Source organism: Cyanistes caeruleus, chromosome 5 (assembly GCF_971803275.1).
Source record: "Cyanistes caeruleus chromosome 5, bCyaCae1.hap1.1, whole genome shotgun sequence".
Taxonomy (NCBI): domain Eukaryota; kingdom Metazoa; phylum Chordata; class Aves; order Passeriformes; family Paridae; genus Cyanistes; species Cyanistes caeruleus.
Window position 1 is genome coordinate 16884266 of NC_141705.1, and position 27186 is coordinate 16911451.

At 35.3% G+C, this 27186-nt stretch overlaps 1 protein-coding gene across 13 annotated transcripts in view; it reads left to right on the forward strand.

Annotated features, from left to right (window-relative positions):
- SLIT2 (slit guidance ligand 2) overlaps nucleotides 1-27186 on the forward strand; it is a 260073-nt gene that overhangs the window by 170311 nt on the left and 62576 nt on the right. For 6 of the 13 annotated variants that reach the window (XM_086888871.1, XM_086888864.1, XM_086888868.1 and 3 more), the window contains exons 10-17: nucleotides 15898-15969; nucleotides 16574-16645; nucleotides 17182-17253; nucleotides 19136-19279; nucleotides 19410-19573; nucleotides 20350-20373; nucleotides 22738-22755; nucleotides 23878-24028. In XM_086888871.1, coding sequence (XP_086744997.1) covers nucleotides 15898-15969; nucleotides 16574-16645; nucleotides 17182-17253; nucleotides 19136-19279; nucleotides 19410-19573; nucleotides 20350-20373; nucleotides 22738-22755; nucleotides 23878-24028 — 717 coding nt within the window. The remainder of the gene's footprint in view (nucleotides 1-15897; nucleotides 15970-16573; nucleotides 16646-17181; nucleotides 17254-19135; nucleotides 19280-19409; nucleotides 19574-20349; nucleotides 20374-22737; nucleotides 22756-23877; nucleotides 24029-27186) is intronic. The other 7 variants (XM_086888865.1, XM_086888862.1, XM_086888873.1 and 4 more) reach the window with 2 other exon arrangements.

Sequence of the window (27186 nt, forward strand, 5' to 3'; positions counted from 1 at the left end):
GAACATCTTTTTCTTCTGGGCACAGCAGGGACACAGTTTTGGAAGGGAAGCTAGGAGTTCCCTTCAGGGAAATAGCGGGATAGTAGCTGTGATGACAACCTGGTAAGTGAGGTCTAACTAGAGGTAAATGAGTTGTAGAAAATATTCAGAATAAAAAGCTTTTGAGTGTTTTGATGATACAAGATGATCTTGGATGTTTAAAACTAGGGCTCCACAATGAGATTTTAATTGGCTTGTTGATATCTGACCTGTGGTTTTGAACATTACAGAGCTGGAACTACCGTGATTTCTTCTTAGGATGTGAATAATAATCACATCTGTCACTTCATAATTACTGTTGTTAATGCTGACCTGGCTGACTGTACATGATCCAATACAGTCATTCAGCTGTATAATACAAACACTTCTACCTTTCACCACTCCCAGAAAAATCCCTCTGCTTGCAAATAAAGTGACTCTTTCAGAAAATCCATTCACAGTGGCCAGGGAGGCTGCACAGAACTGTTTTCTTCATTTAATGAGCTGTATACCAAAGTTTTTACTTGCATAAGTGCATCTATGTACATAGGAGAAAAATATTGCAAGAAAGAAATAGGGACTGCCTATCAGATATTCCTCACTATATTTCTGGTTCTATCCACTGGATTACAGACACTGAAGACTGACTTTTTTCCTGCTATACTTTTTTTAGACATGTAAGAAATGCTCTTGAGTTTTAAGCATAGAATGCTATGTTCTTCAGCAGCTCACTGTCCTGGTGCATAGAAGTAACCAGGTAACAACATCTTCAGTATTTGGCTAAGCATGTAACAGATTACAAACTGATGCTTGATGTTTCCTGCTGGGCTAGACATCATTTGATTTTCAGAGTGAGGTTTTTTATTTCTCATTCTGAGAACCATAAACCATTAAAATATCGAGATATGTGTGTGCTCATATACATTTGTACAGTGTATATAGTTCATACTGACCCAGTGTAAACTATCTATCATCTGTCTGTATTGTATCTAGTTTGTCGGTTCTGGCTATGTAAAATTCAGATCACAATATTTTGCTCAGGAGGTGTAAGAGAAAGAACATCAGAAAATCAAATTTTAGGAATAATTTTGTATTAAACAGGTGCACACCAGTGAATGTTGGTGTGGTGAAAGAACTGAAATTCAGTGATAGTTTTTGAGTAACTCAGAAGAATATGATACAAGATATGATTTGAGCCATTGGTAGGCTGACCTTTATCATAGAGGGAATAACACTGCTGGAGAGTGGAAGGTAAGGAGAGAAATAGAGGGAAGGAAGGCAGGAAGAAAATGCTCTGAAATTGAGGGATAAACTCAGTGGAAGAATTAGAGTAAAGGATTGTGTATTTGCTGAGAATCACAGGATTGTTTCTGCTTCCTTGTCAATATGTTGAAGAGGAGTTGAAGTTTTTACAAATATATTTTCCTGGTTATATGGAGAAAGCTATACTTGTTGCTTTAATGGGAGGAAAACTATTATTGACAGTTGCCTTACAATTCTCGTGGATGGGAGGTGTATTTAGCTTCATAGCATGAAAGAGAATGAGGGAGAGAGAAGAGGTTGGAAAATGAGTGGTTTTGGAGTGAAAAAGGTTCTACTTAAAAAAAGAGGTGGAAGAAGTCTGAGACTGGATCAAACCAGCACTCCACTCTGGCCAGTGGCCCACTCTTTAGTTGTCCCTAAAGAGTATTTTAGAAACAGAAGTGTACAGAACTTCAGAAATAAAATGCCAGTAGCACAAATATTTTCTTTGCTCCCAATATGTGTTGGGGTTACTCTGAAACTTGAAAATTTGGAAAGCTTTCAGGGAAAAAAGGGGTTTCCTTTTAAATATCCAATCTGCTCCAAACTCTAATATGTTTACATCTTCATGTTAAGATAATAAATTTTGGGGGAGGGAGTTGTGCTCAAACTTTAGAGTTTAAAATACAGTTTTTTTAAGTTTCATTGTTTCTTTGTCTTTGTAGAGGGAACAAAAAATGCAGTCACATACATAATATTCCCTGCCACCTTCTATTTTGCATGCCATCTTCATACTTCTCTCCTCTGAACTAATGTTCTAACTCCATTCAGTCTTTTTGAATGCCAAAACCTTCTATGACATAATTAATCTCCTCTTATTTCTCTGAATTACTTGTTTTGTAACTTTTTTTTTAATCTTCAGTGACCAGAGTTGAATAAAGCAGATGACAGTGGATAATCATGTTTTTATTAATAGAATTTTAGTTTTCTTTCATTTGCCTTTTGCAACCTAATAATGACTCACATTTTTTAACTGCCAGTACATGTTGCACCATGTTTTAATTTGAACTAGCCCTGCAGAGTCCTAGGCCTTTTGGTTTTTAGCTGTTCGGATTTTGTCAGGAACAAGAAGTTGGTAAAGGTAATCCTATTATCACTTCCATAGACATTTCTAAAACTGAATCAGGCTGTATGTCACGTTTTAAAGCTGCTGTATGAAAGACTTCAGTCCTCTCTGCTTTTAACTAAATTTAACTTGCAGGAAGATTGTGACATTCCAGTATTGTTGTCATACAATGAGTTTTTTAAGGCTTCATTTTTTAAATAAGTCCTTTGCAACTGTTGCTTATAGCAACCCCTTGAGATAAGATGGTAAAGAATGATTGTATCCCACAAAATAATCTGTTTTTTCACTTATTCCTTAGGCGATAATGTTGTCAGCATGCCAAGATGGCAGCTGACAGTAAGCACTTGAAGAGGTGAGCCCGTGCTGTCACGGCAGCGTTGGGAATTCTGGGGAGTCTCTGAGCACGAGGCAGAGGGTGCAGCGAGCGCTGCAATTCCACCATGGCAGTTCCCACACACATGGCTTCATTACCTTCATCGCCATTTAAGCGCATGCTTTGGCAGGAGCTCCCCAGTTCTCAGCAAGAGGGGGGAAGAGAAATGTGTTGGCTCCCTGTTGTTTTCTGAAGGATGTACAGGCTTTAACAGCCAAATTATTATTTGTTCACTCATCTTTATAATACTACCAGATTCCTGTGCACACTGCAAGAAAATTAGCTTTATTCTTCTAATTTACCTGCAGCAAATTTTGTCCAATCTTTTCGGTACTCTTCCTTTTTTGCCAATCTTCTTGTTTTTTCATTTGAACATTTCCTACTTTATTGATAGGGACATTAGAAAAATCCACAATACTTTCAATTTCCCTTACTCTGAACATGTTTTTCTGCCTTCTGACCCCTGTTTATGAGCTGCGTTTGAGGAATCCAGTGCTGAGTACCTGCATGTCATATTGTGCTTCAGCCAACTTCATGGTACATAAACAGCTCTGGTGCTTACCTCTTACCATCCTTTTGTCTTTTCTTTATTGTATCTCATATAAAAAAAAAATGTTTTCCTGTGGATCTGGCATTAAACTTTATTGTCAACCCTCCTTTATAGAGGCGTTTAAAATCTGATAACTTACTTTTATGAGATTTTGTTTTTCCACATGTTTTCTGCATCTTATTTGTTCTTATATGGAGAGCAGGTTATTTTTAATAAGAATATAATCCATATTCACTTTTAAAAGATCTATAATACCTTTTTTTTTTTTTGCTTTGAGGTTCTTTTGAAGTTTGTCTTCAAGACATGCTCATGGTTTTGTGATATTTTACCAAGTTCTCTGTCCATTTCTCCTGTTCTTTCTCTCTGTGGAAACCTTGACCTCAATCAACAACTCAGTAGCCTATGAAAGACTGATTTCTTAACTTTGTTTGAAAAAAAATTTGTCTGATCTGTTTCTGCACAAGAATACATTGAATTCATTACAGTGTCAGTCTGTTTGGGACAATGTTGTATAAAGCCATGAAGTATTAATAATGTTGCTTTCTCTATCCTTTTGATGAAATATAATGAAATCACAGATTTAAGTGTATATTCTGTGTTGATAATTGTAGGCTTTTTTTTTTTTTTTTTCTCCCAGGGGTTTGATAAATTAACTTGTATCTAATTAGTGTGATAAAAAAAAGATTTTAAATGGAATATTGAATTTCTTAAGTATTATACATCGGCAGTTTCCACTGAGTAAAATTTGGTGTGTTGAAAATTTTGTTGTGCTCTGAGTTAGTCCTCTGTGGAAAAGTTACAAGAAAAGGATTTCTGTTTAGTCTAATGCTGATGTTGTGGCTTTACATTGCCTTGATAGCTCTACTGTCTTGAATGCTGTTTTAAGACATTAGGAACTGTCTTCTCAGGCTGATGGCTACTGCCTCTGTAGCAGAGCTGGCAGGGAGAGCACGTGCTTGCTGTCCTTGCTCTCTGTCTCTGAGTTTGGTGTGATAGCCTAAACCACTGAGAAGAAGAGTTGGCACTGGAAGTGGTTGGGGAACGAGCACCACGGTTCTGTGATGGTGGGAGCAGGAGGAGGCAGAGCCAGTTGCCAAAATGCTGTTTCATTCCAGTGACAGTAGGTGACTGTCAGGGTGTTGCTGAGCCGATTTTGTCATACTCTCTGTCTGACTTCTCAATTGGTATGGAAGTCAGTTGGCTGGAAGCAGCAATTCCCGCTGCATGAAGGCAGTCAGCAGGCAGTCCATTGTCTGCCAAGTGCCTCTTGGGAAGATGCCTTCAGAAACAGGACTGCTTATCTCCAAGTAGCTGCCAGTGAAAATGGAAGGAGAATAAAACCTGTGGTGTCCTCTATTTTTCCCTTCTGTTTTATAAAGCTTGGAGCAAAATTAGGTATTCAGTATCTCAGTAAATGTAATTCTTAATCTGTATTGACTTAGTACAGTTGTATCTGTACCAGTTACACCCTTCCTCCAAAATTATTCCCCACTTTATTAACTAAATAAACTCACAGCCTGCCAAATGAGAATACCTAAACTTTTATTTGCAGGATTTATCCAATCAATGTGATGATATTTGAAAAAAGAAATACTTCATATTCCACATGTACTTAAAAAAAAAAAAATCGGTTGAGCACCACAACTCCTCCAATTTTAGTTCACCTATAAAATCCTACAGAAAGCACAGAAATTAAAAGGGTGCACAGATATACCTTTGCCTCTGTTTCAAATTAATAGATTTCATACTATGAATTACCTGCAGGAAACATTTTGGGAACTCAAAAAAAATTTCCCATAGACCTGTTATTTTAATGTCTGTATTTGTAACACTGTGAGGCAAAATACAGTGCCCATAAATAATATGAATACTCTTCCAATTTTTGTTATTTAGTATGCCTCTTAAGCCTTTTTTCATCAACTTAAGCAAAGCATGATACATCATTCATTAATTCGTCACAAACATCATAATTTGAGTTGGTTTTGATATTTTATTTAAACCTCTCTCCTTTTTCAGATTTTTTTTGGAGATGCCCTTTCTCTGGCATGTTCAATCTGTTACACTTAACCAACTTAAGTGGCCTCATACACCTAGTGCTTTCCTCCTTTGTCATGCAGTTCATGTATTAAAGGCATTAAATGTCATTAAGGTTCAAAACTATTACTTTAATTGGTGCTAGAAATTACAGCCTTTCTAATGGCAATAGCATTTATCAGCCTCTATGCCAGCATTCTTTCCACATTTTAGTTTTTCATCACTGTTAATCTCTTTTCGCTTGGTTTAATTTCAGGATTCACCTTCTGACAATTCTTTGAGAATGATCGGCAGAAATAATTCTGCTTCCCTTCAAATACAGACTTTTTTGGCACGTGTTCAAACAGTCTGTGAGAAATCCTACAAATAGCAACCCAGCAGCAATTCTATTAATTGTACTGGTACCTTATCCCAGAATGGTGTGACAGGCCCTTATTTCAAAAGAGGCCAAAAAGCCATTAATGAGCTAGACCTACCTACATGAAAATGCTGCTCCTATATTCTTCTGAGTTTCTTTTCTCTTCCATGGCTTGAACCTGTCAAAGTGGTTCTAAGACTTCTTTCCTTTCTGTAATAGTATGCATAAATGAAAATAAATAGAACTGCAATAGTTTCTTCTATGGGTGGCAGAGGGGGAAAGGAGTACCTGCACCAATAACCATGAATTTGTACAAATGATGATTATTTAAGTGAAAAGAGTACAATTAAATTGATTGTTCCTTCATTTTTTATACTAAAAAAAATCGTTAGTTAAAAAAAGGACCTAATTAAATTATTTTTCTTTTTCAGAAGGATACCAGTCACGACAATGGTGTTTTGGGGAGGAGGGAGGTTTGCTGGAGGGGAGAATGACTGGAGGATTGCCACTGTTAAACAAGGAACAAACAGTTGAATAGATAAATCTAGTTTTTGTAACAGGCAGCAAAGACCCTAAACCACATAATATGTGAAATGAAAGAAAACATATAGGAGTCAGGAATTTTAACAGTTCACCATCACAATCCAGTGTACTGAAAAGCCCCTGACTTCTTTGTACTTTGGCCTTAAGGATGAAGTTTTTGTTTCATGTGAATGGAGCTTTATAATGTTTGAATGCCTAAAGTAGAAACTGTACAGTTGTTTCATGACAACATTATTTTAATTTTCCACGAGTTTCCTATTTTTTTCCCTCAGTCTTATCTTACCATCCTGATTTCTGGCTATTTTTCTTCATGTTTTCATCTTCCCATTTCATTCTTTCTTATACTTTGTTTTCATAAGTGTTGATTAATGATTGTGTGTTATCCCAAGCACTCAACTACATCTTTGTGAGCTGTGTTTGAAATTAAGCAGGATTAAAAACTCCTGAGACTGCTTCTCACAGTAACACTCCCATTATATTAAAGGAGAAGGGAGAAAAAAGGAAGTGAAAGGAGAGAAAGAAGAAAAAAGAAGAGGAAAAGGGGGGAAAGGAAATGAGATCTGACAGAACTGATTTTGACAGATGGACTTAACCAAGATAAAGTGATGTGATCACACTGCAGACACTGGGGAAGTGCTTTGCATACATGAGGAATTTTGAGTACTGGGACCTCTGTGTATGTATCTTTCCCAGTGACATTTGGCATGTGTACAGTTTTACCATTTCTGTTGTCCTTTATTATTAGTCCTTAGATAAAAGTCCAAGGTACAGTCTTAAATAAGTAGCAACTGAACAGAGAGACTCTTATATCAAGATGCAAAGACACTTGTAAAGATGACCCTTTACAGACAAAGGTCACCTGAAGAGGGTTTAGGCACATTTATTGAAGACATTTTAAAGACTGGCATAGCAGGAAAGCTCTGAAATATCAATGATAAGGCAGCTTTCTCTATTTTTTACAGCTCAAAGCATGATTTGGCTGTCTATGTAGCAGGACAGAAACGAGAGCAAACCCTGCATCTTTGCAGCTTGAAAGGAATGAGGAATGCTGTGGAGAGGATAAGTTACAATAAGTTACAAGCAATAAATCACAAGGCATTAAATTGATTGGTTTTCTGAGTTTGGTTTGTGTTTGCTATTTAGTTTAAATCAAAATATTAGTCTTCTTAGGAAGTGATAATGATGACAGTTCATACATGTGATTTACTCTTGACCAGTTAAGCCATCATCCAGAATTTTGCGCATCCAGCAAGGTTCTGGAAGGGTTTTTCCAAATTGTTTCTATATATGCATATGTTTATATAGTCACTGGTCTTTACAATATATTGCTTTTTAGTAGTTTGCAAGAGTTCTCTGTAACTGTGTCTTCTGATTTTGAGAAAATATATATTAACCTTCTGAAGTTACCTGAAATAGATAAATCTCTTTGGTCTCACTATAAAATATTTCAAAATAATTTAATTATTCTTATGGCTCTTTTTTCAACTTTTCTGTTTTATCAACAGAATAATTTTTTATTTTCTTAATTGCTCTCATAACATGGAGTGTGACAGCTGTGCCACACTCCAAAGATGTTGCTAATCTTAGATTTTATTTCACACATGGCTCTTCACCTGCATTTGTCAAGTGAAAAGATGATGTCTACTTATGGATGAAAAATAAAATTAATTGTTATAGCATTCATTTGCTTATAAATAGTGATGCATACTTTGGTCAGTTGGAAGCCAGAAAACTGTCAGGTTTTGAATTTTCAGAAAGTGCTGGATTAAAATGATGTTAAAAGACACGTTAGTAACTAAATGCCCCTTAATAAATTCATATGGTCTGGCTAATATTTTCTCAGCTCTTATTCTAACACTCCAAACTTTTGAGCAGCTTTATATAGTTGTCCTGATATTAAAATTAACTTTTCTTATTTATGTTTCTCTTCAACTGTACTTCATGTGTCCTTTTCCTGAAACCTTTTCTTATCTTCTCCCCTTCCCAAAGGTTTCTAAGACCAATACTTTCTAGATCACTCATGGCTAATGCATTGGACCAGATAATCAGATTTACGCCAGTGAATTACATAGTGAATTTTCACTGAAATCCAGAGCTTTTGCTTCTGTTTGGACTAAATTTTAATACATTTTTATGTCCAAAAGCTTATATCAAATAATAATAGTACATAATCTTCGGATGCAATATTATTAGTTAAGATGTATTGCTTAAATGCTTATTCTTGAGAATTCCTGAGTGGAGGCTTTACATATGGACAAGGACCAAAAAGGTTCCTAATGAAATGGAAGTATCTGCTGCAAAATAGCTGACATGACAGTAAAATTTTAGTATCAATATACACTGTGACTGAAGTTCTCCATGTCTGCAGCACCTAATTTAAAAAAGTCCCTGTCCCTGTTCAGTGGTCTAAATATTGCAAATAAGGCCAGAAACATTGAAAAATTTTGCATGAAAATAAACGTATTTCTATGTTATAATTTTACTGGAAAGGTTCTATGATTTACCACTCGTTGACCTCTCTTCTGTATGTCAGTGATACAGTTCTCTTGCTGTGCTTTTCTATGCTCTTGGGAGGGTCACTATTTCTTAGTTAAAGCAGTGTTTATGTCCACTGCAATATAAAACAACTGGTTTGTGTGCTTAAACATAAATTTAGAAATTTGCTAAAATTTAAACATCTTTTATATAATATATGCATATAAACAGAATAAATACATGTAAATAACAAAAAATGCATTATCCATATGGAAGTGTATTGAATAACTGTGAAACAAATTTAATGACCTAAAGAAATTTGTTGAGGTATTAACTTCATCACCTTAATATATTTAATTTACCAATGCAGATTTTACTGAATTACCTTTAACTTATCTTTGGTATTCCAACCTTATTATTTCTTGGGCAGGACTTAAACCATATTCCATTTGACTGCTTCAAAAATAGATGATTTTTCTACTTGGATAGCTAATCCTGCCTGCTTAACACACACAAGAGAAATGATTTGTCATGCTCTTACTCAAATATCTTCCTAATCTGAAAATTACTGTAAATCATTTGGCTTTATGCTTTTTGTAAAACAAAAAAAGCAGCTTTTTCATTTGAGTTGTCAGATGTTTTTGTACATATAACATCTAATCTGTTCTTTATTAGCCTGTGTTCTGTGCTGACATTGTTCACGTCTTTGGCTTTCTTCATACCCTTGTGTCCTGTCTTGAAAACTAATTAAATTCAGACAACAGGATAATTTAAGGAGTCAAGAGTACATGGAGACACAGAACAAAACAACCAGACAAGAAACATAAGAAGGCAGTGCTGGTTTCCAGAAACTAACAGTAGGTACTGGCCGCCATGAGCACCAGTCCACCTCTCAGGGTTTTGTGCAATTTTCTCTGGGTGTTAAGTAGAAGAGGAACCTTGATGGACCTCTCTGATGCTGCCAAGGGAAAGAAAATGACTCGAGCATGGAATAAATGAATATTTTATACAGCATGAAGGGAAGCTGGAGAAGGCCCATGTCACTTTTCCAGAAAAACCCTTGTAGATCTCTGACAGCTGTGCCACACTCCAAAGGTGTTGTTAATCTTAGATTTTATTTTCACACATGGCTCTTCACTGCTGATTACTTTTCCTCAGCAGTTATGTGGGTGAAGTAATTTAAAAAGAAGCTGTGGACATTGACTTTTCAGTATTTTGTATTTTGTCATCATTCAAATGTTTCTTCATCAATTAATTTTTTAAATACATAGCAAAGTAAGCAACCGCATATTCTCCATTAAAGAACTTTTTTTTAATTTTGTGGCAAATTCATAGTGTAAGACCACATATTATTTAGCAGGTAATGAGGACTCCTGTCACCTGTTCATCTCTCACAGTGTGGGGATTCTCAAGGTAGTGTTTCTGCTCTTTTAGCACAAGTAGACTTGTGATGAGCCAAGAGTGTATCCATATCTATCAGGATTGTATCTATTTTTTTGGTGAATTTAAAAAACTTATGAACACCTTGACTAGGTTTGGTAGTATAAGAAGTCTCATCAAAAATGAGTTAATTACAGAGACTAACTTGAGTCTGGGTGACTCAGGCTAATTGCACTGTAGCCACAATGACAGAAGCCGAAGTACTAAGCAAATAATTATTTAACAAGTGGCATATTTTGCTACAACCTGGACCTGTAACAATGGAGGAATGTCAAGCCCATCATCATTAGTGATGCTCTAGAGTTCAGAGCATGAGATGGCCCTTTCTGTAATGAAATGCAGGTTTGAGACTTGCTTTTGAATAAATGTGATGAATTGTTTAATAGCTTTAGAATTGCAATTCTTGTTACTTTCTTGATGTAATGCAGACTAAGGAGTAGCCTGTCATTTAAAACCAATCCCCTGAGGAAATATTTGATAGAACAATTAGGCTGGATGTTAACAGTTTGGCAAGCTTTAGGGCAACATTGACAGTGATTCTTTATATACAAATATTTAGGAAACTGTCAAACAGATTTATTAATACATAGACTTAGAGTCTGAAAGTAAGAAATGCAAGTAATGTAGTCATTCTTCAAAATACATCTTTTGTTTTGTTAGGTGTAGATGGTATCACAGATTTCAACAGAATTCTTCTGCTGCTAAGGCTAGAAGTGACATTTAGTGGATTTAAGCACTCTAGAGGTACAGTTATGGAGAGACAATAAAGGTACTTTGTTTAATAGCCTCAAGGATTCCTCTAGCAAGGGAGATCATTAATGTTTCCTTATTTTAAAAACAAACAAAAAAAGAAACCCCAAAATCTGGCAGATGTTGCTTGTGATGAGAGATGTGTTGGCTGCGTATTGCAGTTGTTCAGATTCAGGAGCTGTACTCAATCCCATTACTGAAATCTATTTTTTGGTTTTTTGACAGCTGTTTTTGCCATTTGCTTTAAAAGCAGATGGGGAAAATGCAAAGAAGAGCTGTCAATTTTATTACCATGTATAATCAGCATCTGTGCAATACATCAGACTCATTTCACAGCTTACACTTTTTCTCTGTAGTAAAATTCTTTTGGGATTTCTTGACAACTTTCTTGAAAGACTTTTGGTAAATTAGGAGATACTGAAATTAAAAGTATAGATTAATTAACTGCCAAATCCACTATTCTGTCACCCAAATTTACTTAATCAAGATGTTATGATTGTTTAATTATAAAATATATGTCGAATTTGCTCCTCCATATTCATGTTTTCTTAAGAGAGATATTTTATTTGATTTTCATATTACAAAATGCTTTTCTATACATCTCTGATCCCTTTATATGCATTTAGCTGCAGCACATCTCTCTGTATATTTTTTTACCATTCTCTACTGAGCAGTCTTAGTATCTTACCCCATCTGCATGATTTAAAGTAAAAATGATTCTGTAGAGAACAGGGTGTTCTCCATTCTCAGTCTGCCCTCTTTCTTGGAGCAGCAGTTGTTCACAGAAATGACTTTTTATAGTGGGAAAATAAGCTAGTTTAAAAGTGTCAGTATGAATAAGCACGTTGTCTGTCTCTGTAAGTGCGGAAGTAGTAATCAGTAATGGTGTGCTGCAGGCTTATAGCACAGAACAGCATCCTCCTGGAAAGTGTCAAGTGATTTACATGTCACAGGGCTCTCTGGGGACCCTGTGGGAAGAATCTGTCTACTGGCTGGGGACCTACTTTGATTTGATTTGATTAGGTTGGAAGTCACAACTGCAGAAGCACCTTTGTTTCTTAGAATACTAAGTGGTTGTACATTACAGTGTCTGCAGTGATAAGCAGAGGGGAAAGATTTCCAAAGAGAAATGTTCACAGTACATTTCCTAGATAGGAGAGATTAGGGAATAGTCTTCAAAAAAGGTTTCAACTAGTTTGGCAGCATTAAAAGAGAGTAAAACACTTATGTATCAATGCAGGACTTCTTTGAAGTGGAACACTAAAAGGAGATGGAGACTTAATATGAAAACATTAATTAGTGTTTGTGTGGTGGAGGGAAGAGTACTTTTTTTACATGGGGCAATGCAAGCTTTGATGAAGAGTGTACTTAACCTCTTCCTCCATTATCTTAGCTTATTAAATATGCTACTAAAATTGTGACTTTTGAAAAAGAAACCACCAAGGCACTGTTTATGATACATAGATGTTCATTTATAGGAAAAAATATCTTCTGGAATGACTTTGAAAGGAGTTGTTGTGAACAAAATTTAATACAAATTTCATGGAAAAATACTGACTCAAGGTAGTTGGTTTTTTTTTGTTCTTTGGTGATATAATACTACTTCTGTCCAAGTCATTTGCAAGCATTTAATGACTGACTTTTTCAGTAATCAATAACTACAAACCATCCTATTCCAGAATTAAAAATATTTCATTTAATATAGGACATTAATATAAAAGAGTTTTTAATTACTATGGGTTTTATCAGTAGAATGCAAATTTCCTTAGATATTAATCTATCTGTACTTTGTGAGTCAGGAATATATCTAATTAGATTTTCTCTGGAATAGTGGATACAAATTTACACTCTGTCAAATTCAGCTGATTCTATGAAGATAAAGCAGAAAATTAGAGGATAGAACAAAGCTTGAAAATGTGGATTTGATTTGCATTCTTTACAGACAAAGTGGAGTATAAAATATTTTTATTCTGTATTTATATAATCTTATTCTTCCTGTTTTATGTTAATCTCATTTTCTAAAATGTGATGTGTTTCAGCGCCTACACTTCAGCTTAAGTTAAGAAAATACATACTTAGATGATCCTACTAAAATCCTGTATCCAGAAGAGCTTGTAAATATATCCCAGGATTGCACATTCTGTCTGCTAGAATTTAAATGTCTCACTAAAAGGAAATGTTAGGTAAAGTTGACGTAAAGTTCATTTTCATATCCACCAGTGAATTGGTGCTAGACCTGCTGGGAAATTAGCTCTCAGAAATATGCTGTAGAAAGGCTTCTTTGGGTTTTGGACCCGTGTAATTTGTAGCCAAATTCAACAGCAGTAAATGAAATCTGCTGTTCCACCCTCTCATGAAAAATAGTCTACATGGATCCTGTAAGGTATTTCAGTTTATAGAATTAATAAGTATTTTTAATTAAGAGAATAAACTGGAAAATACATTGTGTCCTAATTTAATGCTAGACCTTGAGTTATCTCATGCCTTATCTTCCCTAGTTAAGATCATTATATGTTTCAAGATATGTGAATGTAGACTGGAGCCCCTCCTGCAGTAGGTTACAAATCTCTACATCTTGAACTAATAAGCAGCTTTTATAAATGAGGCTTCTGATAGCCTCATGTGGGATCATTGCTGCTGCAATATCTCTTTCCCATATACCCAGAAGCATTTTTCCCTCTCTGGAAATCCAAGACCTCCTCTGTACTATGGCCTAATCCTTCCCTGTCCTTTTTACCACCCCTCTCCTTTCCAGTTCCCTGCATATGCCTTATGTGTTTCCCTGTGCAAGGTAGTTCTTTGGCTGGTTTTCAGACTCCACATCTGATCAACGTCAGGTTAGGCTGTCCCTGGTGGTTAGGCATTTGCTTTTTGCCAAACAGAGCATTTGCCAGGATTGGATGGATGGCAACCATGCTCTTCATGACGGGGTTAGTTTGGTTTCTCAACTCCTTCCAGTTACTGAAAGGAGGAAGTTTTATTATCTGGAAGGTTTACCTCTCCCTGATTTAGCCACCAGAGTGGGAAAACTGAATTAGATTATAACCATGTCTAATCTTTATTTACTGGGAAAACTAAGCTAAAATTTTAGTGTAAGGACAGAAAATACTTGGGTGTGGCCTAACTTGGTGTTGGCCTTACTTTCAGCAAGTTTTTGCGTATTCAGGTGTTTGCCTTTAGCATCTAGCCAAGTGTATAGGAGAGAAGTGACCTTTTTGTATCCTGGTCAGTACTCCCAGTCTGATGCAAAATGTGTTTCATGGGTCCAAAAGGCTCAGCAAAGGCAAAGAGAATGAATGAGCAATGTGTTTTTGGAAAAAGTTTTCTGTCCTGTCCCATGGGATTCCCTTCAGTGTTTAAAATACACCTGAAATCAACAGAAGGGACTAAAACAGATGTGATAAAGTGAGATTTTCTTCATCTAGATGATTTTTCTGGAGCTTTGGGGTTTTTTTCTTAAGTTCATCATAAGCTATTCAACAACAAATTCTGCTAAGTTAAAACATGATCAGAGTAAAGAGATTTTAAGTATTAAGTATATAAATATTTCTACCTGTAAGAGACTTCATGAAGGTGGCAAAAAAAGCTTCAGTTCAGCTGCTTCAATTTCAGCTTCAGTTCAGTCATGATCTCTTAAGAAACTTTAGAAAAAGGAACAATTTCTCTTAGAATATTTCTCTGGAAAAGCTTATTCAAAATATATGTGTTTATTAATTATACTGCACACACACAGAGACTCGTGTCTCAATCAGAGCATAAATAAAAGAGAAGACAGTTAATAGGACAAGAGTAAAATGGAAAAATAGGCCAATATTTCTGCATCTAGATTTTAAAAGGCTCTTTCACCTTAAATTCTGAGGCAAGGTCCTTGCAAGTCAGAATAATGCAGTAAACTTATGGATTTTTAATTAACTTTATTGAGAAGATTTTGGCATTGTCTTTATGTACAGAAATTATAAAGTTGATATCTGTGCATCAAAGAAGGAAATAGAGAGCATATTAAATAAGCATAGCATGTAGTTTGAATAATTCTGTAGTACTTTCTGGTATAATGGTTTCTTATGTCCACATGGCAGGAATTTTCACTCCCATGACCATGATGAACTGGGGTGTGTGAGGAAGTAACTTCTGTTTTAAGTGTGTTCATCACCAGCTCTGTTCTGACTCATTGGCACCTGGGCCATAGGTCTCTATCTGCACTGATTTCCCATATGCAAACCTCTACAAGTTCTAAATCATCTTGGAAAATGGTTTCCATCAGTAAATTCACACTTTACAGTGTGGGAATTCTCAGTTGCAGTCACTATACGTACAAAGCAAGCGTGGCCAGTAATATTAGCATTTAGTTGAAATTAAAATACTTGTTTAAAGGAGTTAGAAGTGTGGCTGTGTAAAACTAGTATTATCTCTTAAAGGAAATATTTTGTGTACAGTGTCTAAAGAACAATTGTGTGCATCTTTAAATATGGCAGTTGCCTTATTGCAGGTAGCAACATAAATTATCTGGTCGTTAGTAACATTCCTCTCCCTATTCCCATGGTTTGCATATTTCAATTATTTAATAGAAATCTTTAGACATTTCTGAATAAAAATAGCAATGCAAATTGCTATATGTGAATAACACGTTGGAAGTAAATTAAGACTAATTCAAGACTGAAACTTTTGATGTCAATTCTGTCTTAAATTTTAGAAAAATCTTGTATGCTCTGAAAACAAATTTTCTTTAAATATAAAATCAAGATTTGGTTTTAATTTACAATATTACTCTATACAGGTTAAATGGTTTGGCTGCTTGGCTGGTGAGGTGTTTATTTGGGTTATCTATTTTGGTTTGTTGGTTTTTTTTTTAATGAAAGAAATAAAAATTATACTGAAAAACAAAGAAATTGTCTTCTTTGTTGAAATATATCCCTTCCAGTTTCTTATAGGCTTTAGATCTTTGTTTATCTTGGGGGTTGTATTTTTATGTTGTTGCTATTCTTTTGCAGACGGTTAGAACAAAATTCAATCAAGGTCATACCTCCTGGAGCTTTCTCCCCCTATAAAAAGCTTCGAAGAATGTAAGTGCCAAATAACTGACATTTATTTACATATTTTTATATATATATATGTACATATATCAAGATAAGAAACAAGATGGTACAGGGGAGCTGCAGTTTATGTGTGAGCACTTATGAAAGTTTTACTGCTAGAAGGTAAAATGATATGGCAGCCATATCATTGAGACCATATAGCATCTTTGTCATATTAATAATAATTGGGTTTTTTACTAAATATTGAAATTGTTTAATGTGCTTCTGCGTAAAAGCTGTATGTTACTGTAGTGAAAATTCTAGTAAAAAAGAAAATTAGGATAATTTCAGAATATTTTTGAGGCTGTATAGCTCTAGGGTTTTAGCAAGCAGAGGATTTTTTAAAAATGTACTTAAGCAATTAGGAAAAGTAAATATTTTGTCTTTTTTTTCAAGCATTTTGAACTATTTTTAACTGCATTTAGTTTCAGTGTACTGGCAATTTTAGTGGTTTTATATTAAAATTCTTTGGCAGTGTCTCATGTAAATATTTCAGTTCCTCTCTACCATCCATGCTTAATTCTAATTACATATTATCTTAATTATTTTGAAAATAGCTTGAATAAATTGAATCAAATTTTATTTATTTCAGTGACCTGAGCAATAACCAGATCTCTGAAGCAGCTCCAGATGCTTTCCAGGGCTTGCGTTCTCTCAATTCACTGTAGGTATCTGTTCGACCTGTAAACAGAAGCAAATTTCTCATATTCTTATAGTGAAATTATTTTGGCCTTTTGGCTCCATGCAGAATTTTTCTATACATTCAATCCATTCTGCAAGTTGTAATAATAATGTCAGAATGATAGTGGTAATTGAATATTTGTTTACAGCTGGACACTAATAATGTATGGGGGGTTTTTTATAAATATGTTCATGACGAAGAGTTGAACAAAACCAAACATGTCTTTTATTCCCCAGTTAGTTGTTCTTGCAATCAGCAAATCCACTTATCAGGGTCCCTTGGTAAGCCTGTAATCAGTGAGGTGCTGATTCTGCAGAGATCCCTTTGGGTTACACACCTTTTGGGAAAGCCAGCGATCCTGCTGCCTCACAGGAACACAATGATATTACAATGAAGTATTAAGTGGTTGTTACTAAATTCCTTTCAGGAAAATGGGAATTTCTCTATTTTTGAAGTCAAAATCCCATAATGTATGCCTTTCATAATGGTAGTTTTGTTTGCTTTATCTCCTGATACAGTGTCCTCTATGGCAATAAAATCACAGAACTTCCAAAGGGTCTATTTGAAGGACTCTTTTCTCTACAACTGCTGTGAGTATTTTTTTATTATTATTTATTTATTCTATTTTGGGATCATTCAAAAGGGTAAACATGATGAGAGATTTATGCTAGAATAAGAACTGGCAGGAAATCCCATATGTAAGATCAAAGTATGCTGAAACCAAATTATGCTAAAACCAAAAGAATCAAGACTGTTGTAGGCCATCTTGCCATTCTTCCACAAATGTGATCACATCAGCTAATGTTTCAGCCTAAAATGAATAAAATGAAATTATTCTCCTGTGTGGAATTTCTAAGGATAAAACTCATAAAGATATGATACACTGTAAATGGCAAATAGGATGTATATAGTTCCATGGGAACCATAGAAGGAACATTTTTGTGTGTTTTATAAAGAGAAAATATATAGTGCAAATGCTATGAAATTGCATTTCTAGTTGTACCCATGAATGAACAGTATTGCACCACAGTTTCATTGATGACTTCTAATATTTTGTAACACCCTGTGTGATTCTTTGAATCTGTGAACTCGAGCTGCTACTTAGTTTAACACTTTGAATTTCCACATGTAACCTTTTAAACCACTGTTGTTTATATTTTATACTGGAATACAGTACATCATTGTGATAAGTTTTTCAAAGATTATCATTATTTAGCAGAAGAGGCTGTGCAGTAGGTGTACTGTGCAAAAGAAATGTGTTAAATAGACCACAGAACAACAGTAGTGTTTTTGGAAGAACTTGTCCCAGAATAACTGACTTGTTGAGTTAGAGTCTTCTTAAAGAATTTAAAACATCATCACACATGTTTAGAATTATCTAATGTCCAGACTTCACCATGAAGTGGTTGGCAAAATGTATATTAAAAACAACTAATTGAAGATGTCAAAACAGTAAATATATACAAAGAAAATGCAAGTTCTAGCACCACCTAGAGGTGTGCATTTTGATTTATTTTAGTCATAAAAACAGCATAGTAGTGGGTAGGATATGCTTTCCTGTTTTCCTTTAAAGATGTTTTAGTATAAAATATGTTTCAGATCTGGTAAAAATAATTTAAAAAAAAAGGTAAAAGACCGTTCCAAGCTCTCAAGTCTGCATTAAAAAAATGTCCATATCTTAATATGCATTGTATAGATACTACATTTATGTCTAAGTAAATTTCTACTTGTGTGACAAAACTTTCTATCAGAGCATTTTCAAATCCACCATTTCATTCCATTTCTGTATCAAAATGGAAAGAAGTAAAAAATATTTGGTTATAAAAATGCATCTAAAGGAATGGCTTTTTTTTTTTTCCTCTTCAAAAGGGCTTGGTTTAGGCTGGCTTGTTTGTTTTAACACTAAAAGTCTGGGACATACAGGGAAGAAAAGGTTCCCTTTGAAGATGCAGAGGAGAAAGGATCCAAGACAGATTTGGATATATTCCATGCCACCAGTTTTTACTACAACTCTGTTAATGTGGCAGCATGCTGATTAGTAACATATAATTAAAAGTGCCACTGCACATCTCTTCCAGCTAATGAACACAGTGTTCAGTTCCTTTTTTGTTTATTTATTTGGCAGAAGAAACTAGTTTTCCTTGAAAATACTTGATTTTTTAGCCTTATTTCTCTGCACAGTACACAAATACCACACAGACATTCTACCAACACATGCAAGAAATGTGATTTTAGCTTAATAAATGTAAACATTGCACCTCCAAGGTTTAAATATGTAGGAATACGCATAACCTAAATAAGATACTTAATTTCCTTGAAATTCCTTATGTCACTGTCGATTTATATTTGTTACCACATTTCTTGTTCTGGTTGCAAAGGTGCACAAAGATGCACAAAGATGTCTGTGAAAAATGCTGAAGCTGTGTCAAGAAGCTATTCCTTTCAGTTTTATTATTATCTTCCATTAAACAGATTATTGAATGCCAACAAGATCAATTGTCTGCGAGTAGATGCATTTCAAGATCTTCACAACTTGAATCTTCTTTCTTTGTACGACAACAAGCTTCAGACCATTGCAAAAGGCACCTTCTCACCCCTACGTGCAATTCAGACCTTGTACGTATGTTCTTGTTTATGCTTTCCTCAAGTATGACTTCATAGTCTCCAGTGCAGTAAAAGCACTGGCTACTGCTGAGACCAAAGGGAAATAATGTGTGATATTATTGGTTTTTTTCCTCCCTGAAAGGCATTTGGCTCAGAACCCATTTATCTGTGACTGCCATCTGAAGTGGCTGGCGGATTATCTTCACACAAACCCCATTGAGACCAGTGGTGCCCGTTGCACCAGCCCCCGCCGTCTGGCAAACAAAAGGATCGGCCAGATCAAAAGCAAGAAATTCCGCTGCTCAGGTAATTTTCTTAGTTCAGCTGCTATTTTTTCTTTATTGGCAAAAAAAAAAAAAAAAAATTAGTGGTTATAGAAGTTCTAATGAAAGCAGCTGTCTCTCTACAGAATTATTTAAACGTCACAGAATTTTTCTTTTTAGTTCATTGATTGAATAGAGAGAAATCTGGGAAGTCGTAGACTATTGGATCACGGAACATTACTGCAGTTAACATACTTGGCACTATTTCTGAGTAGCATTAAATCTAACAAAATAAATGTAATATATAAAACTTCAGGATGAAATGCTAAAGTTATTCACTACAAGTATCACCACCATAAATCATTTCTTTAAATTTCCACAGGGCTCTGGAATATGTGAAAGATCTAAAAATTTCTAAGCTAAATATGGAAACATAACATATTCCTTTTATACAGGGAACTTGCTTCATACTGAAATTTACTGTTTTCTTTTTCTAATCTTATTCCATTTCCTACTTACATTTCTTTAAATCCTAACTTTTGTCATATGGTAACCAGCTGTTCCAGGTGCATTTCACAATCTACAGTTTATTCAATCTCAAGTGCAAATACCAGATGAAAACTGTTTCATTATCCGTGTTCCGGATACATTTATGACAATTCACACTTTGTTGTTTATCCGCTCTCTTTGTGAATACGCATTTTTTTCACTAAATTATCTGTAGTTAACTGCAGTCCATACTTAATCTAATAAAACTCATTCTTTGCTTGCTGACATTCAGGTGCATCTTCTATTTTTTTTTTTTTTCTCTTTATTTAGCTAAAGAACAGTATTTCATTCCAGGTAGGTTTGGCTCTGCAGTAAGATTGACTAACTGCAGATATTCTCTCCCTTTCACCCCAAAAGCAAAGTTTGTCATAGCTTTTAGGAAACTGATGCATGTGTATTAACATTAGTCATTACCTGTAGCTATACATAGTTTTCCTTAGTATAATCCTAGTAATTCTGTTCTCTGAATATAAGAGCTCAGCATGCAGCTCCATTTACCTTTTTCTGTCTCACAGATTTGCACACAAGCTACCAAAATTATACGTATACTTAAATTATTTAGAAGGCTGCACCTGCTAGTTCATATTTTAACTGACACTTTCACTTACCCTGTACCTTGCCTTTCTGCTGCTACTGTTTTTAAAATGTAGCTCCTGAGCTGCTTTTAAACACAGGAAACCATGCTGCCATCAAAGAGCTAGCACAACTTTAAAGACTAAACATTCTACAAATGAACAATTTCTTGCCTTGCTTTCATGCTCTACGCTGGCTGCATCTGCTGCTTGCTCACCCTCCTTTTGTTTAGGAAATCACAGTGGAATGCTTGGAAAAGAAAGCTGATATTCTTAATTACAGGCATTCTGTGGTCACATACATACAGTGAATCAGAAATGCTTTCCATTAAAGAAAATATGACTTAAGAGTTGGTGTGAAATAGCAATTTACACACTGCTTTAAGCTACAATGTCTATGTTATTTTTACAAAAGATTTACCAGTGTTGCCCCTAGCTCTTTGAAATATGGATTTTTCTTTCTTTTACCTTGCTTGTCAGTGTGTCTACTGTTTTGTTAATAGAAAAAAAATTATTCACTCACATTATATTCATAACAGATTATAAATAAAAAAATAAAGAAGGGAGTAATGCTTCTATTGATAAATTACAGTATATGATTTGCCATCAGGATTTTCTGCCATGGTTAATATCTAGAAAAATATTTACCGTAATTGATTAGGACAACAGTGCACTTCTTCTTTCAAGTACTACAGGTATATCATCATTCTGCAGTCATCTTAGTTGTTGTCTCTTTAGGTGGTATGTTTAACAGCTCTTCTCCAAATGCTGTGTGATGTAACACTTAAATTTGCAGCAGTCATGTGAAGTTCTTCATGCCCTTATATTAATATGAATTATAAAAACTATATTAGTTTGAATACGAAAAAAGACAAAATTAAATACAAAATAAGGCAGAAATTTGTCAGCACTGGCATCCACAAAAATGTGTTTTAAAGCAGCATAAAACAGGGTGATTCAATTTCACAAACCTGTAGTACCACTCAATTCCTTAATGTGTAGAACAGCTGTATTCTTGCCAGTAAATGTCTTCACAACCTGGTTATACTATGGCCACTCATGCAGTTTAGGCTTATTTATGTACCCTTTAAAAATTACTATTCCTGAGGGAGGGCAGGGTGGGGGAGAAGAAGAAGAAAAAGAATTAAATTTTAAAAATGGACTATATAAATGCTTCTTGAAATACAGCTTCTGTTGCTTTCTCTATCAGGTTCTCAGGGAGATGCTATCTAAAAATAATTTAGTTCTTGAAGGCATTGTCCCTGAATATTTAATTCTTTAAACTGCTACCAGTGATGTACTCTGGAGGAAAAAAAACCCCATATTTGTAGACTCTTTTACTGGGTATTAAGAAGTGCTAAAAACCACTTCTTTATACTTAGGTGGATACTATAAAATAATCTTAGTATTTCTTTAAACACCTAAATATGTTTAGTATTTGTTTTAAACATGTCATTTAGAGATGTTGTCCGCAAACACTATGAAGTTCTGGTACAATTTCATTGTAGTAATTTGGAAGACTAAAGGTTTGCCAGTATTAAAGCATTTATTAGAAAAAATATAATTTATCTATTACCTCATAGAAGTACTCTATGGTAGTTTCATCATACAGATTTCTAAAACATTTACAAGTGGTAGATAAAATAGTATGTGATGACTGTTGGGTTTTTTCCCCTCCACTGAGCAATCTGTTTCTCCTACATTTGTTTGGTTTATCAAGGATTTAAGTGGCATATTATGTATATTTGACTCGATCCTTGTGGATCTTTTCCAACTCAGCATATTCCGTAACTCCTATATACGTTCAGGGAGCAACTTTTAAAGAACACATTCAAAATAGCGAAGAATAATTAATGGGAGGCATGATCATCATCATCCTATATGAAATCTGTAATAAACCCCAATCTTATCTTCATTTTTAAATGGCACTCAAAATGAATTATTCTTTCTTTCTGCTGAAGACAATGGCCCTAGCACCATCTTCTAATCAAATGAAAGTAGAGAACATGAGATCTTAGTTCATGTTTTTGTCTTAATTGGCATTACTCTGTCTTTCTTTCCTTCTTGGCTATCTTTACTTTTTCAGGAGTTCACCATTTTGGCTGTAAGTAAAGTTCAGTGTCTGAACTAAATCACAGTGTACCTCCCAGCCCTGATGCACCTTCTGCTAGTCTCAGTCTTTTCACCTTTGTCCAAGAAGAACCCACAGGTCCTTTTGGCTTCTCTTTGTTTTCTTTGTCACCCACCCTCAGTTCCTTACGTGATGTTTTTTCCTGATATGTTTAGGATGTTTTCTTTGACTGACTCTGGGAAATGGTGGAGGAAACTTTCAATGTGGTTCTTTTTTTTTTTTTTCCTTTTTTCCTTTTTTTATATATATTGTATTTTTATTTAATCTGTGACAGTGATACTGTTACCGTGGCACTGGACATTCAGTAATAAGAATGCCATGTCATGTAAGCAAGTATTAAACTTCAATTGCTTCTGTAATTTATACCTACTCCTTCCTCTTTTCCCTTGCTCTTATCCTTGGCCTAATGGATGCAGTTTTGATAACGTAGCGAGATTTTCTGTTGTGCTTGATCTAACCATGTGGTTGTGAGGTATGAGTAAAACATGGTTCTGTCAAGCACCATGGAACGTCACGCAGCTTTCTACAGCATGGCAAGCTGCTGAGGCTTAAGTCAGGATCACACATTTTTTAAATTAAAGCTGAAAACAGGGCTTTCAACTTATTTGTTGAGACGATGTGGAGTATCGGGACTATAAAAAAAAAAAAAAATCACAGAGGTTAATGAAGTCCAGTCAACAATACAAATTTGTAACCAGAGAAAGAGAAAAGGTGACATTCAGGATTTATTTATTCTTGATACAGAGAAAGAAAACAAATTCTAAAACAAACAGTGGTATTTGAGTGATTAGCTATAAACAAGGCAAGTTTGGCTGACGACACAATCAGCAGAAAGTACGGCTGTGAAAAGCTCAAGTTAATGTTATCCTGCTATGTGAAGTTGGTCTCAGTTTCTTTTTCCAGCATATCTTAAGTCCCTATATTTAACCCTCTCTTGAAGCCCTTGTGTCTGCTCAGTATCACAAAGTTTATCATGCATTTCCCAAGTTGCCCACCCGTTATCTGCATTGCAGATGTCTTTTCAACCCTCTCACAAGAAGCGAATCTTATACTTTATTGACTTAGTATCTGTGTTTTGACTTGAATCTTCTACAGGCACTGAAGATTACAGATCCAAATTAAGTGGAGACTGCTTTGCAGATTTGGCTTGCCCTGAGAAATGTCGCTGTGAAGGAACCACAGTGGACTGCTCCAATCAGAAACTCAACAAAATTCCTGATCACATTCCCCAGTACACAGCAGAGTTGTAAGTTGAACCCATAATAAAGGATTATTTACTTATAGAGAAACAAACTAAAATTTTTAAATATAAAACCACAGCTTTCCTTTTTTTGAACAATAAAAATTGAAACTAACCTCTGTGGTGCACTTCAAAGGAGTAAATATTCATAAAAATTATTTATGCAGTATTTCAATACCATGGAGCCTTAAAAACCCATGATAAAGATACAAAATAGCTATTCTATGTTTCTAGTTCTTCAGGACCTGAGCAATCCACTTGGGTTTTTTTAAAGGTTGTGGGGTTTATTTTGAATTTAACTGCAGGAGAAAGTAGGGCATCCAGCAACCAAAGAGCTCCATCTAAAAAAGTGTTACCTAGATGTTTAAACAGACAGAGACGATTATTTTTATGCAAAGCATACATTACGTTTGTCGGGCAGGAAAATAGAGGAAGATAAAGCAGACAAACAGGACAGAGTTAAGAAGATGAGATAATAATATAATGAATAGAGATGGGGGGAGAGGAGCTCAGAGATTATTACTTGCTTAATAAGTGCCACGTAGGAATGATTTGTAGGCATTACAACTGAAGTAATCTTTGAGGAGGGAGTGAAAGATAAAATTAAAACTGTTTTACAAGGTTTATCCACGTGCAAAGAATAGTATAAAAGGGGATGAAGAGATGGTTGAAGGATTGGCAGAAAGGTAGATGAAAGTGGCTGTCATTGCAGAGCAAAGTTGGAAGGAAATAGTTGGTTTTGCTATGAGATTCAGTTTAAAGAATAAGCCAAAATGTTGAGTGACAAAAAAAAAGGTACTTTCATTTGGCATAGTAAAGCAGTATAGAGATGTGCAGACAAGATTACTGTGATCAAGTTGTCACCTGCAGGGGTGAGATGGGCAACAGGATGGCACACCTCTTAAAAGAGCAGTCCACACTTGATATCAAAGCAACACTATGGCAATCAGATATGAAATAATGAGACTATTGTTAGTATTTGAATATCTGGACAGGAAAAGGGATTTAAAACAGAAATATTTTTAAAACACGGATGGAGACATTTTTCTGTCTCTAAGCTGGGAGAAGGAGGTTAACTTAATAATTTTCTGTGCTGGTTTTGGCTGGGGTAGAGTTAATTTCCTTCACTGTGGATAGTGTGGGCTTATGATTTGGAACTGTGCTTAACTTAGGGTTGATAATATAGAGATGTTTTTGTTATTGCTGAGCAGAACTGACACAGAGCCACAGCCTTTTCTGCTTTTTGTACTGCCGTGCTGGCAAGGAAGTTGAGGGGTGCCTGGGAGATTGGGAAGAGACACAGCCAGGACAGGTGACCCAAACTGAACCAAGGGATATTCCACACCATGTGACATCATACTCAGTGTATAAAGGGAAGGAAGAAGGAGGAAGGGTGGGGCATTTGGAGTGATGGTGTTTGTCCTCTCAAGACACTGTTCCAATTGATAGAGCCCTGCTCTCCTGGGGATGGCTGAACACCTGCCAGCCCCTGGAGAACAGCAGATTAGTTTCTTGTTTTTCTTTGCTTGTGTGCATGGCTTTTTATTTCCCTATTTAACTGTCTTTATTTCCACCCATGAGTTTTCCAGCTTTTATCCTTCTGGTTCCCTCCCTGATGCCAATGGTGGAGGAGAGAACAAGTGGCTGTGTTGAACATTGTGTCTTGCTGGGCTTAAAACACAACATGTTCTAATCACAAATCCAAGAAAAAAAAACATATATAGTCCTGTGTGAGGGGAGAAATACATTTTATGTTATCTGATACTTTGAGACAAAATTGTTAAAGATAAAAGCTGATGGGATAGGTAACAGGTTAAAGTGTAGAAGGAGATCATAAAGTCGTGGTTGTATAAATGAAGTTACTGAACCAATAGAAGAGGAATGGAATTGTTGAAATTATTAAGCATGCATTACTTTGATATTTAGGAGGAATCATGTTTAATTGTCTCTTCTCTGAAGATATAATAACCTTAATTTAGCATTTTAATTGTTTTTTAATTAATTTATTTACATGTCAAAGATATACTGTCAGGTGTTTTCTTTCTATAATTATCGTTCCTACCAGTTAAATTCAGAAGGAAATAATCAAGCCTCATCTACTCTATATCCTAAACACTCAAATATCAGTCAACAAAATTTTTTTTTTTACTAAATATTTGGTTACAGCACTTCTTTCAGAAAATATCTGGTCTTATTTCACGGTGTTAGTGGATTAAAACATCCACCATTCCCCTAAGACTTTTATAGAAGTTATTCTATTTCACTTCTGTTAATTTTTTTTTAATGGGAACTTTTACTTTGAGATGGGCTCTATCTCTCTTCAGTTTCCATCATTGCTTCCTTTATATTGTTTGCCATTAGAGTCTTTTCTTTCCAGCACTCCATCCAAGTAAAATGGTGTTTAACTGTAAGAAAGTCATTATTCAACCTTCTACTTGATAGATTGTACAGATTGTTCTTCAAGTCATTTGATGTAATAAAAATTTCAACAGTCTTGCAAATATTCTAGAGAATAGAGAAATTACTTCTTCATATTTTTTTACTTCTGCTAAAAATCCATCTGCTCTAGCCAAATACGTTCTTTTGCTATTTGCCTCAATGATGCAAGAGTTACAGCTCTTCCTCTTCTTTCCTCCTGTTATTCCTGGTCTTCAATGAACTTCCATTGTTGTTCATCTTGGGATTTCCCAGTCTAGTTCCAGGACCATCCTTTGATTTCCGGTTTGCAATATTTACTGACATGTATGAGAATAGCAGCTAGTTAGCCTTCCTTTTTCTTTTTTTTTTTTTTTTTAATTTTTTAATCCACAAAATATGATCTAAAAACACTCATTAGAGTCAAATTACACTGATGCTTCTTTAGGTGATGAGGAGAGCTAGACTAATTTCTGCAGGGTGATGTTTGGAGTTGAAACTCAGCTTGGAAATGAAGATGAAAAGTAAGGAAAAAAGTTGTCTAAAGGTAGGTAACAAAGATGGTGAAGGGCCTTGAGGAGAAGCTGTGTGAGGAGCAGCTGAGGTCCCTTGGTGTGTTCAGCCTGGAGAAGAGGAGCCTGAGGAGAGACCTCCCTGCAATTGCAGCTTCCTCGTGAGAGGAGAGATGGGGCAGGCACTGAGCTCTTCTCTGTGGTGACAGTGGGCCAGAACTGGACCCAGTGATCCTT